We start from the raw sequence: 18,046 nt of genomic DNA, 5'->3' as shown, positions 1-18,046 counted from the left end.
TGCTTACCTAGAGGAATTCAACCCACCTCCCACCACTGACTCTCAACACAACCCCTGCAGCAATTAGTGAAAGATGACAGGGACAGGATTGAGACATCTCAAAGACCCTAGCTTTTGATTGGCACTTAGGCAGTGGAGTTTGATTCAGTATTTCATTCTTGGAATAGGAAGAGGAGAGTATTTCAGCAGCTTTCTTCACAATTGAGCAGCCATCTTCAGGATCGACGCTGCTCACCCAGCCTGGAGAAGGGACTAGAAAGATGTCCTAAAAATAGCCTGTTCTGTCACCAACCTGGCTAACAACCTGGATTTGGAGGGTTCATCTACCTGTGATCTGAAAACAAGCAGGAAACTCAAACTCAGAACCTGGCAAATACAAACCCTCATGGACAATGAGCAAAATAATCAATCCATCATTCAGAACAAAGAACTGTCCTTGTTGGTGTGAACTCAGACATTTCAACATCGAGTCTCCTGCAGGGCAGCAATATCAAAGAAAGAAAAATGGCAGCAGAGGAAAGGTGGTGGTGATTATACCTTCCTCTGGAGAGGGAAGCCCAAGGATCAATCCAGGACACATGGAATTAGATTCACTATTAAGAACCAATTCGTCAACTGACTCTCAAAGCTCCCTGCTGGTATCATTAATTGCCTCATGACTCTCTGTCTACAACTTGCCAAGAATCATCAGGCAATGGTCATAACTGCCTGTGCTCAAACCCTTGATATCAATAACGAATCCAAAGACGACTCCACTCTGCACACCATACACACCAACATCCCGAAGGAAAATAAAATTATCCTTCTTGAAGACTTCAACACCAGGAATGGAAAGGACTTCCAACTCAAGAAAGGGACCATCAGAAAGGAAAGAGGAATTGTAACTTCAACAGGATTCTCCTGCTCACCAAATATATGGAAGCTGATCACCACCAACACATTATTCCACCAAAAAGAGAGGTTCAAGACTTTTTGGAGGCATCCAAGATCAAAGCACTGGCACATGATCAACTCCATCACTGCGCCATCCTGAGATCAAAAGGATGTCGTCTTTACCAAAGAGATGACCAGTGCAGATGACTCATGGACAGACTGATCAATGTCTATCAAATGCCACCAAAAGCAGCTGAAGATAGCAAAACAGTTCAGTAAAAAAAAGCTCAACACTGACCAGCTTTAACAGCCAAGCAGACCAGCAAACCTCCAATAATGTCTTCACCAGAATCTCCAATGGGTCCATTTTAATGGAGTGGAAGAGTTGAAGATAACCATCACTGCACGGTGTGAATAACCATCAGCTACAATGCCAGGAAACACCAAGACTGGGTCGACGAGGATGACATCATCCAAGACATCATTAACATCAAGAAAGAAAGCTCTCTATGCCTGGCAAAACAACATCATCATCAAGACAAAGAGGAGAACACACCAAACAGCAAATGTGGAGTTACAAAGAACAACTAGGGAAACGAAGAACCAATGATGGACTGAGAAAGCCAAGGAGCTGTGATTCATTGGTGACAAGCAAGACACCCGAAACTGGCTTCCTTTTCAGAGACAGGGGAAACAACAACTCTAAAATTGAGTTCTGAGGAAGGGTCAGTCAACCCAAGACGCTAACTCTGATTTCTCTCCACAGATGCTGCCAGATCTGAGCTTTTCCAGCAATTTCTGTTGGTTTCTGATTTACAACTTCCATACTTCATTTGGTTTTTATTTGACAAATGTTAAGATATGACTGAACCAAAAACATTTTTTTCTTGCAAATCGTAGCCTACTTTTCGTTGACTTTGGTGTCTCCTTAGCCCAAAAAATGTGGCGTGCAGCTAATCTTCTCACACATATCTTTTGAGTCAAGAGCAGCTTGCTATAATAGAATCATAGGTGTTACTCATTAATGCATCACCTGTATCTGATTTACTGTCACCTCAGCAAAACATGGTTTGGAATGGAGCCAAAGAAATTTGCAAGTTGGATTTTTAATTTGCCACATGACGTAATAATAGGAAATTAGTTCAGGGGTTTTTAAAAATAAATTCTTGCATGGAATCCAAGTAATTAAACTGACAAAATTAAGAATCTGTTAAAATTTCAATTTCCTATTACATGGATCACTGATTAGGCATTAAAAATCTTTGCATCTTGTTCCTTGCTGCAGTAACAAGACCATAGCAAGGCAATCGCCTTAAGGGACTGCAGGCAGCAGCAGTCTGTCACAAATGGCCAACAGAATGCCCTGGAGGTCACTGTCACAACATTATTATTTGACTTCAGATATACTTAGCAGTGTCAATTTCAAAAAGAGCTGAACGGACAGCCACACTTTCTCACAAATATTTAATACACACATGTAAACGTCCACTACATTTCAGAAAACTGTCAATCTGAAGTAGTATAGACTTCGAACCTGTTGGTAAAAAACAGAATCTTTCGTCAATAAAAATAGTCACCAGTTTAATGTCTGAAATTTATGTGCACCATTCACTGGTAATATCGAAAGTCTAAATATGGCATTCTCCAGAATTCAATAAACTTGAAACTTTTTCATAAAAACCTTGCTTCATGACCATAAAACAGAGAAACTCATTGCACAAAGCTGGAAATCAGCAAGCAATTGATTGAAAGAGAAAATAGGCAAATGCATCTGTTGAGAGAGAGATGGAGTGGGGGCTGGCGCACGATGAACACTGATTGGAGTTCAGAATGGCTCCCTGTGGAGGTCCCTACTGTTTCTAATTTACATTAATATTGGATGCAGAGGTACAATGTAAATTACACAATTTACAGATAATACCTAGCTGAAATAAGTCACACAAAATATGAGAGAGAGTAAGGCAGTACCAAATGAATTGTGACACAGCCAATTGTTAATTATTTGGACATATGGAGTAACATGAGCAATGTAAGCATGCTGTTAAGGGGGTCAAAACAGCCATGACATCTGGTAGGAGAGAAAGTCCAGCAATGTCATCACTTAGCTACACACAGCAACCTAGACAATGTTACACAGACCTTGTCCCACTTAAATAATGCCATTGTGTAACTTCACCAGTAAGGACAAAAACAAACTAAGTTACGCTGATTAAATTTTAAAATGAAATCCGGTGTTAGTCATTGCTGCACTACAATAAACAAATAAGTACAGTTCTCTACACGATCAGTTGGGTGCCTGTACAAATGTCGGAGGGAACATTTCTTCATACGGCATGAACAGTGTGGCATTCTCCAATAGCAATTGAGAGATCTTCATCGATAAATAGCTTTTAAATTCAAAAATAAGAGATAAAAGCCATCTTCCATTAAAAGTTGATAGCCAGGAGACAAAAATTAGGATTTGATAAACTAGCAAAACAGGTTGCACACTGCCATTTTCCCTATGTTCTGATTCCCATGCAGCTGACAGGCTCCTAGTAGTACTTTCATTGCTATAGCTCAAATCCTCCAACCCTGGCAACATCCCTGTAAATCTTTTCTGAACCCTTTCAAGTTTCACAACATCCTTCCAATAGGAAGGAGACGAGAATTGCATGCAGTATTCCAAAAGGAAGAGGGCATGCTATGTATGAAAAATGTCCACCTCCTTGGGAGTATCTTCAGAAATAGAGACAAAAATTATTTTTTTTCTTGAAATCTTGGGACTCCTACACACTGGAAATGCACACAACCCATCTAACACTAATGCATTGTATTCGACACACAGATCTTTAAGCTTCACATTGTTTTGACTGACCTCATGCAATACTTCAAGAACGCAACTGGCATCCTACTTGGCAGACTCAAGATGCAAACAGGCTAAACTATTCCTCACTGATACTGTCTTAGGCACATTTGCCGACAAATCTGGGGTTGCAATTTCCAAAATGCTATGTGGGTGAGTGTGCGTTGGGGTTTGATGGGGAATACAGTCAACAAGCCAGTCCAATGACTCCATTTCAAATCGAAAAGTCTCACCAAAGCAGAAACTGTAAATCTTCACAAATCCAACATACTTAAGTTGGCCATGGAAGTTTAGTCAGGACACATTGTAATGAAAATATAATCAATCAACAAAAGAATGCAGTTGTTACACATGGATGATTTCACAGCAACCGCTAACTGGCCTGATATACAATATTCGTGTTATTATTTATGGCTGAGTAAATAGTCCCGATTTCAGAGGCCATTGGATCACAAATAACTGGAGAAATATTTTGTTTTCATTTGTAATGATTTCTGGTTTTCTGTCTAAAATGCAAGCTGTGCACAGTTACTGGAAATTCACACCATCCATCAAACAATAATGCATAGTGAAGGACTAGGAAAATATTTTCAGCCAAATGTTCAGTTACATATCAAGCTGCAGAAGAAACTGGTTCTTTAAAAGAGAGAGCAACTGAATTCCTTATTTCTTATTCTGCTGATTTCATTTGATCGTATTTAGTCTCATTATTTTGCTGGTTTTATTATTGATTCTGAAATGGGCCATATCAAACCATCTTGCGAGAGAATGATTTGTCAAATCAGAGCATTTCTCTCCACCCATCACATAAGTTCATGAATGGATCTATAACTACAAACTCTGGGCTTGAAAAGTGCCCAATCTACCTTACCTTTCCCTTCCAGTGTAACCTCTCTCAAAACTTTGCACAATAGTTAAGATTGTTTTTTTTATTATTATTCTTCATTCACAGCATAAGGCTGAGACAGCGTTTATTGCCCATCCCTAGTTGTCTTTGAGAAAGTGAGTTGTATTCTTGAACTACTGCAGTCTATTTGCTGTAGGTATACCCACAATGCTGTTAGGGAGTTCGAGAGCTTTGATCCAGCAACACTGAAGGAACTAGATTTATTTCCAAGCCAAGATGCTGAGTAGGTAAAAACAATAACTGCAGATGCTGAAAACCAAATACTGGATTAGTGGTGCTGGAAGAGCACAGCAGTTCAGGCAGCATCCAAGGAGCAGCGAAATCGACGTTTCAGGCAAAAGCCCTTCCTGATGAAGGGCTTTTGCCCGAAACGTCGATTTCGCTGCTCCTTGGATGCTGTCTGAACTGCTGTGCTCTTCCAGCACCACTAATCCAAGATGCTGAGTAGCTGAGAGGAGAATTTGCAGGTGGGTGGTGTTCCCTTGCATCTTGCGCCCTTGTTCTTTTACTTGGTCGTATTCCTGGTTATGGATGGTGCTGTGTAAGGAGACTGGCTGAATTTATGTATGATTCGGAGATGCCGGTGTTGGACTGGGGTGTACAAAATTAAAAATCACACAACACCAGGTTATAGTCCAACAGGTTTAATTGGAAGCACACTAGCTTTCGAAGCGACGCTCCTTCAGGCAATCACCTGATGAAGGAGCGTCGCTCCGAAAGCTAGTGTGCTTCCAATTAAACCTGTTGGACTATAACCTGGTGTTGTGTGATTTTTGAATTTATGTAGTGCATCTTGTACACACTGCTACTACGGAGAGCTGATGGGAGAGTGATTACTTATGGATGTAATTCATGGCCTCTGACCTTCTCTTGTAGCGACAATATTTATATGGTTAGTCCAGTTCCGTTTCTGGTTAAGAGTAATACCCAGGATGTTGATGGTGGGAATTCAGCAATGGTAATGCCATTAAATGTCAAAAAGGCAATAAATAGAATCTCTCATTAGGGATGGTCATTATTTAGCATTTGTGTGGCACAAATGTTGGGATTGGTTAGCTCAGTCGGCTGGACAATTGGTTTGAAATGCAGAAGAGCGTGGGTTCCATTCCCACACTGGCTGAGGTTACTGTGAAGGACTCTCCTCTGCAACATGTTCCCTCACCTCTCGGGTTAAACCTCCAACAGTCACATCTCTAATAAGAAAGCAACTGTTATGGACCAGACCAGACCCCTCAAAGTGTATTAAGGAAATAGCCTAGACACTAACTTTTTATAAGGCTCCAATGCAATTCAATTGGTCAAACTACTCGATTTAAAATAAAACACTATTTTTACACTATAGTTAAAATACAGCCAAAATAAAAATAAAAGAATGCATAACGTTAACTCTGTTGAAATTCAATAAAATAATTTGTCTCACATGCAATCCTAACAGCATGAAGAGAACCCTTGCTTTTAGCTATAATAGAGAGGGGAACAAAATCTTCCACATCCAGCTTCAAGATTCCTAATTATCCACTAAAAATCCATGTTCTGTAGGAGCTTGACCTCACCCATTTAAGCTGTTTCTATTGTTCCCACTTTTAAAAAAGAACCCAAAGGCCCACAAGCTGTTTATTTGACTTTGAGCAGACCACTTATCAGCTGTCTCAACCTTTCTTCATTAAAAAAGCGAGACAAAGTACACCTCTTGTAGTATTCTCACAAATGCAAGACGGTCTTTTTTAAAATTTGCTACATCTTCGCTCAAGCCTGAATAAAATCCAGGTTTTGCTGCATTTTGACATGGACTGCTTCAGTATCAGAGGAGTCACAAACAATGCTGAACATTGTGCAATCTTCGGTAAGCAGCTGATGATGTTTGGGCCTGGACATTAGCCCGAGGAACTCCTGCAGAGATGGCCTAGAGTTGACATGACTGACCTCCAACAACCACAGCCATCGTCCTATGTGCCAGGTATGACTCCAACCAACAAGAGTTTTTCCCAATTGTCATTAACTAGCTTTGCTCAACTGACTTGATACCACACTTGGTCAAATGCAGTGTTGATGTCAAAGGCAATCACTCCGTCTCACCTCTGGAATTCAGCCCATTTGTTCAAGATTGAACTAAGGCTGTAATAAGATCATGAGCTGTGTGGCCCTTGCAGAACCCAAACCTAAATATCAATACACAGGATATTGCTAAACAAGTACAACCTGATGGCAATGTTGATGATAAATGCATCACTTTATTGATGACTAAGAGTAGACTGATGGGACAGGAATTGGCCGGGTTTGATTTGCCCTGCCTGTGCATACAGGACATGCTTGGGCAATATTTCACTTGTCATGCCGATGTTGAGAGTATACTGGAATAGATTGGCCAGGAATCCAGCAAGTTCTGGAGCACAGATCTTCAACTGCAGTATTATTGCAGGAATGTTATCAGAACCCATAACCTTTACAGTGTCCAGCATCTCCAGCTATTTTTTGATATCATACGCAGTGAAACAAATTGGCTGAAGACTGGCACCTCTGATGTTACAGACCTCTGGAGGAGACCAAGACAGATCATCCACTCACTCTTCTGACAGATTCCAAATGCTTCAGCTTGTCTTTTGCAGATGTGTGCTAGGCTCTCCCACCATTGAAGGTGGGATTTTTATTGAGCTACCTCCACCAGTTTGTGGTGTTATTTTTCCACCACTCACCACAACGGGATGTTTACTGCAGAGCTTAGATCTTGACCATTGGTTGTGGAATTGCTTAATCCTGCCTATTATTTACTGCTTATAGTATTTGGAACACAAGGAGTCCTATTTTGTAGCTTCACCAGGTTGATGGCTCATTTTCAGGTATATCTGGTGCTGCTCCTGCACGCTCTCCTGCATTCTTCATTGCATGCTGCTACTATATCAGTGGCAGCCATCAAGCCAAAGCGTTTTTCTGCCTATCGCAGAAGTGAATAGCGTAGTACAGAGGAACCTCGATTATCCAAAGGACACGGGCGGGGAGTGTTTCACTCCGTTAACCAAATTCTAGATAATCGAAATGCCAGACAACATAGTTTAGCCAAGCATCAGGACCTTGCGATCTTGCCAAATAATCCGATATTCAGATAATCTAGGTTCCTCTGTATATGAATTCCAGTGCTGGTATGATGCTAGGTTTGCAGACAGTACATCCCAAAGAGTGTCAGATCATATCAAACAACACGTACCTTTAGTTGCTCACAACAAGCAATTTACTGAGTGGGCGCAATCAGCCTGCGATTATAAAGCTCACAACAAAATTCAACATTTAATCTGATTCTGTGATTCGACAACACTTATTAAGTAATCATAAATGCACTAAGAATGACACTGACAACCAATTTAGGATCGTCAGTCAAATTCACAATGTGGTGCACGTGCATGAACTGAAAGATATATACCCACCCTCCTACAAAACTATGATCGCATAGATGTAAATCCTCCGACTCCACTGCAGCTGCTCCCAGGATCAAGGACTCCACTGCAAGACATCCCACATGGCCTACTATAAAAACGGTAATTTCCCCTCTCCCATGATTAATAATGCCCTCAATCACATCTCCTCCATTTCCTGCACCTCTGCCCTCAAACCTCCTCCTCCCAATGAGGATAGTGCGCCCCTGGTCCTCGCATACCACCTCACCAACCTCCATTTCCAGTGTATCATCCTCCTCCATTTTCACCAGCTGCAGTCAGAACTCCACCAAACAGATATTTCCTTCCCACCCCTATCTGCTTTCCATCGAGCCTGCCCACTCTGCGACTCCCTTGTCAGTTCCACAATCCCCTCCAACTCCTTCTCCCCACCCCGCACCTTTCCCTGCAAACTGCATGAAGTTGCCCCTAGACAAACCTGCCCCTAGACCACACCCCCTCACCTCCATCCAAGGCCCCAAACAATCATTCCAAATCTGGCAGAAATTCCCCTGCACCACTTCTAACCTGGTCTACTGCATCCACTGTTCTCAATGTGGGTCTCCTCCACATCGGAGGGACAAAGTGCAGATTCGTGGACCAGTTTGTGGAATGTCTACACTCTATACACTCCAACCAACACTACCTTCCATTTGCCAGCCATTTCAACTCCCCCTCCCACTCCCTTGGTGACATGTCCATCCTGGGCCTCCTCCACTGCCAAACTAAGGCCATACGCAAACTGGAGGAACACCTTATATTCCACCTTGGGAGTTTACAGCCCAGTGGACTTAAAGAGTTCACCAGTTTCAAAATCTCCCTAGCCCCAACCTCATCCCATGTCCAGCCTTCCCCCTCCTTCGTGCCTCCTTGACCAGATCTAACCTGTCCATCTCCTCACTCACCGACCGCTCCACCTTTCCCATGGACAATAACCCCCTACCGGCATCCACCTATCACCACCCCACCTAAGTTTCCCCCACCTCTACTTATATCTCAGCTCCTTCCCTCCTCCCCAGTCCTGATGAAGGGTCCTGACCGGAAATGTCGACTTTCCTGCTCCTCAGATGATACTGGAGCTGCTGTGCCTTTCCAGCTCCATATTTTATTGGCAGCCTTTCGCTGCTTTATTGCTGAAGGAAATACCTTGACAGATCAGAGTCAACCTGCCTCGTTTAAAATTTAAACAAATCTTAGCAGTTAACGGTCAGTCAGCACTGAAAAGAACCATGGGATTATGTGGATTCTGAAAAACCTCCATTGTTGGAAGGAAACATCATGTGAACTTTATTACAGAGATAGATTGAAGTCATTTAGATTTTAAAACCTGATTATTTGAAATATTTCTGAAGTTAAACTTCCATATTACACATTAATAAAATTATAGAAGGACAAGAAATGATTAACATGCATGGAGATGTGTGGTAGAATACCAACAACTAACTGTTGCCACTTGTCAACACTTAATTCTCATACAGCATAAATCTGGTTTTCTCTTTGCAAATTGTCCTCGTGAGCAGGATGAATAGAATCACAGAACGTCCACAGTGTGGAAAGAGGCCATTGAGCTCTTTGAGTCAGTATCATTCCTTCAAAGAACATCGCACCCACCCTACCCTCCTCTAACCCTGCATTTACCATGGTTAATCTACCTAGCCTACACATCCCTCGACACAGTGGACAATTTAGCATGGCCAATCCGTACGTCTTTGGACAGAGGGAGAAACCCATGCAGACATAGGGAGAATGTGAAAACTCCTCACAGACAGTCCCCCAAGGGTGGAATCAAACCTGGGTCCCTGACTCTGAGATAGCAGTGTCATCGCGCTGCCCTTTGACAGCCTTTTTTTCCAGCATTCCTCAAGTCTGTACACCGAACAACTAATTTAATAGTAAGACTAAATCATTCTATGATTAGACCAAACTTAGTCTACTACATCCAATTTTGATCAAATAAGATAGATCCAACACAGGAAAGAACAAGAGGAGATGACATGGGTTCTGAAAACCTCTACTATTGGAAGGAAGCATCAGAGATCAATTAACATCATTTAGATTTTAAAACATGATTACTTGAAATACTTGTGAACTTAAACATTTATATTACACAACGATAAACTTATAGAAGGACAAGAAATGATTAACATGCATTGAGATTTTGTGGTAGAATGCCAAAAACAAGGGAAACTGTTGGATTCTGTAATGTTGGTGATTGTAGAAGGGAACAGCTGCAGTTTGTGTATGTGAGTAATTGGTATGGTTTGAAAGGTCTTCCACAACCATATTTCAGTCATTAGGTTCTTATGTTCCCAAGCAGAAAACAGAACAAAAACAGTTGGTACCTAATAAAACAAACCTAAGTGATTTTCTTCACAAAAAGTGGAGTTTCATCCAATTCCCATTTAGATTTTAATTGCCATGCTTATTTGTCAGATTTTTTTAATTTTCATATGTGCTTCAGCTTACCAACACACTCAGTATTAAGAATATTCAATGCCTGCTGATTAAAACAGAAACATATTCAAACAGTAAAGTTGATACTAATAGAAACACAACACTCCACTGAACATTTTCATCTTTTGAAATCCACATTTACCTGGGACAAAGTGACTCTACAAATCTATTTTTCTGCAAATACGTACAGGTTGATTTACCATACTTTGAGGCAAACTCTGTGTGGAGTTTGCACATTCTCCCTGTGTCTGCGTGGGTTTCCTCCAGTTTCCTCCCACAGTCCAAAAATGTGCAAGTTAGGTGAATGGGCTATGCTAAATTGCCCGTAGTGTTAGGTGAAGGGGTAAATGTAGGGGAATGAGTCTGGGTGGGTTGCTCTTTGGAGGGTCGGTGTGGACTTGTTGGGCCGAAGGGCCTGTTTCTACAAGTAATCTAATCTAAAAAGAGAAAGCAAAAGCAGAAACTTCACAGAATTAAATCGGTGAAGGTGGCGGCCATTCGGTCCATTATATCTACACTGGCTCTCTGAACAAGCAGCGTTGCTTGGTGCCAGTCTCCTGTCCTTTCCCCATAATCCTGCAAATTATTTCTGTTTAAATAACCTTCTAATACCCTCCTGAATGCCTTAATTGAAATGGTCATCCCCACAGTTCCTGGTGGTGCATCCCAGACTGAAGGCACTCACTGCATGAAAAAGGCTTCCTCCAATTTACTTTATTTGCAAATCATTTTAAATTTGCGCTCTCTTGTTTAGGTATAGGAACCATTTCTTCATCTATTCTGTTCAGACCTGTCATGATTTTGAAAACTTCAATCATTTCTCCCCTTAGCCTGTGATTGCTGGTCCAGATTCCTAATCAGTGGAAACATTCTCCCTGCATCTACCTTGTCTAGCCTGGTTAGATTTTTATATGTCAATCAGAACCCCTCTCCTCCTTCTAAATGTGAGTGAACACAGGCACAGGTGAACCAACCTCTCCTCATAAAATAGTCCTGCAAACCTTGGTATCAACGTACTGAACATTTGGTGCATTCCCTCTGTGGCAAGTATATATCTTCATAGGTAGGGAAACCAAAACTAAAAACAATATTCCAAATGCAAAAATGTGTATTCAAGAAAAAGAGCGTTATATTTTTAAGTATTAAAGGAATCCAGGGCTATGGAAAGAATACAGGACTATGGCACAGACATGGAGGATCAACCATTATCATATTGAATGGCAAAGCAGACTCAAAGGGTCAAAGAAACTAGTTTCTGTTGTTCTGTTTCATTTTGCATCTTTCTGCATAGAATTTCATCAGCCATCTATTCTCTGACTCTACTAAACTGTCAAGGTCCTTTTGAAGGTCTACACTGTTCTCCTCAGTGCTTCCAGGTATTGCACTTCCACAGTGCCCTCAAGCATTCCAAGATCTAGATAATTTATATAAATTAGGAAAAAGGACTCCTGGGGAAATCCCACTGCAAACATCCCACCAGCCTTGAGAGTATCCATTAACCACGACTCTGTATCCAACACAGTTTTCACATTGCTACAATTCACTGTATTCCATGAGCTATAACTTTCCCAGAAACTTGTGTGGCATTGTATTCAAAATCTTTTGGAAGTCCATGTACACATCAGCAATACTATCCTTAAAGAACTTAAGCAACTTAGTTAAACAGGACTTTCCCTTAAGAAATCCATGCTGGTTCTAATTAACCCATATTTGTCCATATAACTTTGTTTCTAGAAGTTTCCCTACTATGGAAATTCAAATGACACATCTATTCATATAGAATCCCACCTGTCCAAATAAGCCTCGCTAATCTTTTAAAACAATAGAAAACATAAGCAGGAGTAGGCCATTCAGCCCTATAACCCTGCTCTACTATTCAATACGATATGGCTAATCGTTAAACTCAACACCGCGTTCTCACTTTCTACCCATACTCAATTATCCCTTCATCCTGAAGAACTATATCTGACTCCTTGCAAACATTTGGCCTTAACATTTTTCTGTAGCAGAGAATTCCACCAACTATGATGTTTTACTAATATTTTTCACAACCTAAGATTATAATTAAAGATTTATTTTTACTATGTAGAAACTGGAGTTGTAATAACAGAACATTAAAATAACCTAAAAAACAGGAACCATTTTACTCTTAATTCTGTTATTCACTTGGACAAGATTAATTTTCTTACATTATCACTCATCCCTTGATATTCAATTTTTGTCGTAGGTATGGTTAGTAAGTTTGCAGATGACACCAAGATTGGATGTGTAGTGGACAGCGAAGAAGATAACATGGGATTACAATGGAATCTTGATCAGATGAGCCTATTGGCTGAGGAGTGGCAGATGGAGTTTAATTCAGATAAATGAGAGGTGCTGAATTTTGGGAAAGCAAATCTTAGCAGGACTTATACACTTCATGGTAAGGTTCTAGGAGTGTTGCTGAACAAAGAGGCCTTGGAGTGCAAGTTCATAGCTCCTTGAAAGTAGAGTCGCAGGTAGATAGGATAGTGAAGACGACATTTGGTATGCTTTCCTTTATTGGTCAGAGTATTGAGTACAGGATTTGCGAAGTCATGTTGCGGCTGTACAGGACATTGGTTAGGCCACTGTTGGAATATTGTGTGCAATTCTGGTCTCCTTCCTATCAGAAAGATGTTGCGAAACTTGAAAGCGTTCAGAAACGATTTACAAGGATGTTGCCAGGGTTGGAGGATTTGAGCTATAGGGAGAGGCTGAACAGGCTGGGGCTGTTTTTCCTGGAGCGTCGGAGGCTGAAGGGTGACCTTATAGAGGTTTATAAAATCATGAGCAGCATGGATAGGATAAATAGGCAAAGTCTTTTCCCTGGGATGGGGGTGTCCAGAGCTACAGGGCATAGGTTAAGGGTGAGAGGAAAGATATAAAAGAGACCTAAGGGGCAACTTTTTCACACAGAGGGTGGTACGCGTTATGGAATGAGCTGCCAGAGGAAGTGGTGGAGGCTGGTACAATTGCACCATTTAAAAGGCACCTGGATGGGTATATGAATAGGTAGGGTTTGGAGGGATATGGGCTGGGTGCTGGTCAGTGGGACTAGATTGGGTTGGGATATCTGGTTGGCATGGACAAGTTGGATCGAAGAGTCTGTTTCGGTGCTGTACCCCTCTATGACTCTAGGTGCCCAGTTCTATATATAGAAGTTAACTGCACTGAAAAACATACTAGCTATCACAACTTCATTGCCAGTAACCAATTACTAAGGTTACCAGGCTGTTAGAAAAACAGTAGTCATTTTATTGTTAAAGAACACCGAAACTGGAACAACAATTATTTTGATGTATGTGGAAAGTTTGACGAGGTTATGATAGTTTTCAGCAAAAGTGGGGACTTCAGATGCTGAAGATTAGAGTCGAGTGTGGTGCCGGAAAAGCACAGCCGGTCAGGCAGCATCCGAGGAGCAGGAAACTCAGCATTTCGGGCAAAAGATGAAGAAGGGCTAATGCCCAAAACGTCGAATTTCCTGCTCCTCAGATGCAGCCTGACCTGCTGTGCTTTTCCAGCACCACATTCTTGACTCTAGACTTGTTTTAGGACTAGATGGGGTTAATGCAGGGTGCAAGTTCCTGATGGTGGGTTTGTCCAGGACCAGGGGTCACAGTCTGAGGACTTAGGGTGGACCATTAGTGGGCGGCACGGTGGCACAGTGGTTAGCACTGCTGCCTCACAGCGCCAGAGACCCGGGTTCAATTCCCGCCTCAGGCGACTGACTGAGTGGAGTTTGCACGTTCGCCCTGTGTCTGCGTGGGTTTCCTCCGGGTGCTCCGGTTTCCTCCCACAGTCCAAAGATGTGCAGGTCAGGTGAATTAGCCATGCCAAATTGCCCGTAGTGTTAGGTAAGGGGTAGATGTAGGGGTATGGGTGCGTTGCGCTTTGGCGGGGCGGTGTGGACTTGTTGGGCTGAAGGGCCTGTTTCCACACTGTAAGTAATCTAATCTAATCTAATCATTTAGGATGCAGAGGAAGAGACATTTCTTCACCCAAGGGGTGGTGAGTCTGTGGAATTCTTTACCACTGGAAGTAGTTGATGCCAAAATATTGAATGTATTCAAGAGGTGGCTAGATATATCATTTGGGGCAAATGAGATCAAAGGTTACAGGGAGAAAGTAGGATTAGGCTATTGAGTTGGATGATCACCTATGACCGTGATGAATGGCGGAGCAGGCTTGAAGGACCGAATGGCCTCCTCCTGCTCCTATCTTCTATGTTTCTGTTTACAGATGCGGCCAGACCTGTTGAGGTTTTCTAGCACTTTGTGTTTAACAATAATTCATTATTTGGCCCATTAATCAATTGAGGTCTGTTTTCTTGCTCGGTTTCAGATAATCACATCCAAGCTCACTCTCATATTTATACACGTCCCTTCATTTCAAATAAAGTGTTTACCTATTAATGTATTTGACAAACTTCACATTTGATGATAAGTTCATTACTGTTAATATATAAGCACACACAAGTCAAACTATTTTGTAGTTATTACTGCTGACTTGCACTTTTATCCTCAACAATGTTTCCAATAAGAATTCGCGCCAATTTCCTAAACTGTGTGTAACTATATAGAATTCCTGTTGCAAAAAAACAGAGACAGTTTCCAAATGCATAATTTCAAGGTGACACCTCAATCACAAAGTACATCTCTGTCACAACTCTCAATTTCTAAATATTTCTGTTGTATTTAATTATTTATGCATCATATTGTGTGAGGCAGCATTACCTATAATTCACCCTCTGACTCTCCACCTTCCCCTGACCCCACTACACCACCCCCCCAACTCCTCCAGAAATTCTCCCACCTGCCTCTTCATGCACCATCTGATTTTTGACCAAATATCTCCTGAACAGCTTAGGCTGAGTTGATCTGAACATCTGTTATCCATCACTTATTCATGACCTGGCCATGGGCAACTGACTTCCTGTTCTACTAATGTACTAGCATTAAGATTCTTGTAATAAAAGGCTGCTGTAATTTCAATTGGCTGGGTTTATAATACATACCTGGAAGCTTCTGTAATGATATTAGATCGGTGCCAAATCCATAAAAATACTTTTTTTAAAAAAATGATCACAAGTCTATAACTTAAACTTACAAACTTTGCATGCATTGACTGATTTTTGAATAGCAGAGATATTAACGACAGGCATACTGTCCCTGGAAAGTAAGTCTCCATTTTAATCATTCTAAAGAAAATATTTCAGGTAAGATTCAGGTCAGAGAATTGTTAATGCATCTTTTCAAATAATGTCAGAAATAGTTATTTCTTTGCTGTATGGAAAACTCGCATTGGGATACCATGCAATGTTGAGGAGCTGTGATATGAAAATTGTTATGCATATTACAAACAAGTATTCTAGATACCAAACAAGCCACTGAAAATCCAATTGCCTTCTTCCCACATCTTTTTCATAAATTGCTGATAAGTTGCTTACAAGGTCAACAGTACTGTGTTTATACTTAAATTGAAACAAAGACACAAAAGGTAAATCAGTTAATCACTAGATTTCTATCTTGTTTAACAACATTTACTTAGAGCAACTATTTCTAATTAGATTCTTGGAATGCGGCTGCCACTGGCAGACAGCTATTTATTGTCTCTCCTCAACAGCACTGAGGTGACACTGGTAAGCTTTCCTTTTACAGAATTTATGAAAGCACTCCCACCATGTTTTGAAGCAAAGATTTCAGAACTTTGATCTAGCATAATTGAAACAAAAGCAAGCAACATCAAAGTCTTGATGACATGCAATTTGGAGAACCGGGAGATGGTTTTCCCATGCAGTTGAAGCCTGTGGACCAAGGAGGTACACAGACAGCCCATTTGTACATTGATCTCTGTAGGGCTTTTCCGAGTCTGAGAGTGGACATCACGCCCCCCAGTTTTTCTTTCTGTCATGAAAGCCCCAATACATTGTACCATAATGATTAGGAATTTAGCAAGGACAAAGAAATGTGTTTGTCCAGGGGCCTGGCACTGCATGATGATTCAACACACCGTGCATCTGTTTAGTACAAAAGGCAGATCAGAGGATTTGGAGGTACAGTGGTCCATATATAAATGTCATCTGGGTCAGACATTAAATTCAGACAAGGGCTGATTCAAGAACCATCGTCCCAAAAGCACCAAAAAGCAAACTCTCAGTGCTACACTTCCCAAGTAAGAATTAAATGTAAAGGTCTTTCTAGTTACCAGTTTTATAGTTAGTGATCAGCTTCATTACTATTTGTAGCATTGCAATTCAACGATGGCTATAATTGTGATTTCTTCCACAAACTACTGGAGACCATTTGCATTTCACAATGCAGTCTAATAGTGTGGTAGCTGGCACATTTAAAACGATAGGCATCAGTATTGGAAATGGCACACCAGAAGAGATGCTTCATTGAGACGGAAGTGTAGCACTTCAAAATATAAGTAGAATAGATTTCACACTGCAACTAAACCAATTTATACCCAGATCTCTCAGTTCTTAGTGAGCCAGAGAAACTAAATGAAATGTGGAAAGTAGATGCCATTCCTTGAAGCCACCTTTGGTGTACTAAGTTCATTTTCAAAGTAGTTTACTGGCAAGCATCCAGTCTCTGAAGCAGAAAGTAGTCTAAACACCATTTTTAAAAATGTTTCAGCAAGGTTTATAAAAAATCAAATTCTTTAAATTGGACATCTGGTCATTGTCTCAGCTACAGTAGTTTTAAGTAGCCTTTCATATTAAGAACAGTGACCAACATCTAATGCAGCAAGAAATTGAATTTTTTTTTAAAAGAATGCTACAAACAGCAGGAACAATGGAATTACAGATGAGGTTGAGGTTTACGATAACATATTTATCACTTAACTGCACCATTTGCAGGCATTCAAACTATTTCAGTGATGCATGAACATTCAGTATGAACATGATGGTTATAATTGTAATCATTTTCACAGACCCACCTTAACTGAACCTGGACTTGAATATACAGTGACAGCTGGGTCTACCAGTCTAGACTCAGCATGTATCCTGCACAGCCGGCCTTTGAGCTCTGCATTCTGAGCTAAAGCCTAATAATAAAAGGCATTAAGGAAACACAGAGTATTAATTATTAAAAGCAGACAATCTGTACTACAAACAGACTGAGTGTGTTAATTGCTGAAGAGTTGCAGACATTATCCCAATAGAATGTAACATTTTTTTCTAGTCTTCTTAAATTCAATCACAACTGCAAAAGACAAACGCAGGATTGCAGCACAAAGTTGAAACTGTAAGCTTAAAATCTTGGAATTATTATTCGTATCGAATGCAATGGAAAGTGAGTGTGACAATTTGCTGATAATGCTGCACTTTAATATTTTACATTCTTAAACTGTGTTTAGTTTTATACTTTTGTTGCAGTACTTAAGAACAACCATAAAGACAAATTCAACTCGATTGCTTTGTCAGAAGGGAGTGTGGAAAAAAAATCAATCTGAAGTACTAAAAAAAAATCACCAACTTTCATATCGCATTCATACAGCAATTTTAACATA

The 18,046-nt window shown here is 40.8% G+C and overlaps 1 protein-coding gene across 5 annotated transcripts in view; it reads right to left on the bottom strand.

The window, feature by feature from the left end:
• osbpl3b (oxysterol binding protein-like 3b) overlaps positions 1–18,046 on the bottom strand; it is a 209,749-nt gene that overhangs the window by 74,575 nt on the left and 117,128 nt on the right. For 4 of the 5 annotated variants that reach the window (XM_072575110.1, XM_072575109.1, XM_072575108.1 and 1 more), the window contains one exon: positions 17,474–17,581. The exons of the other annotated variant lie outside the window; for it this stretch is intronic. In XM_072575110.1, coding sequence (XP_072431211.1) covers positions 17,474–17,581 — 108 coding nt within the window. The remainder of the gene's footprint in view (positions 1–17,473; positions 17,582–18,046) is intronic. 5 annotated transcript variants of the gene reach the window in all.

The sequence above is a fragment of the Chiloscyllium punctatum genome, chromosome 8 (genome assembly GCF_047496795.1).
Source record: "Chiloscyllium punctatum isolate Juve2018m chromosome 8, sChiPun1.3, whole genome shotgun sequence".
In the NCBI taxonomy this organism is placed as follows: domain Eukaryota; kingdom Metazoa; phylum Chordata; class Chondrichthyes; order Orectolobiformes; family Hemiscylliidae; genus Chiloscyllium; species Chiloscyllium punctatum.
The sequence above is the reverse complement of the archived record's forward strand: the minus strand, read 5'-3'. Positions and strand labels throughout refer to the sequence as shown.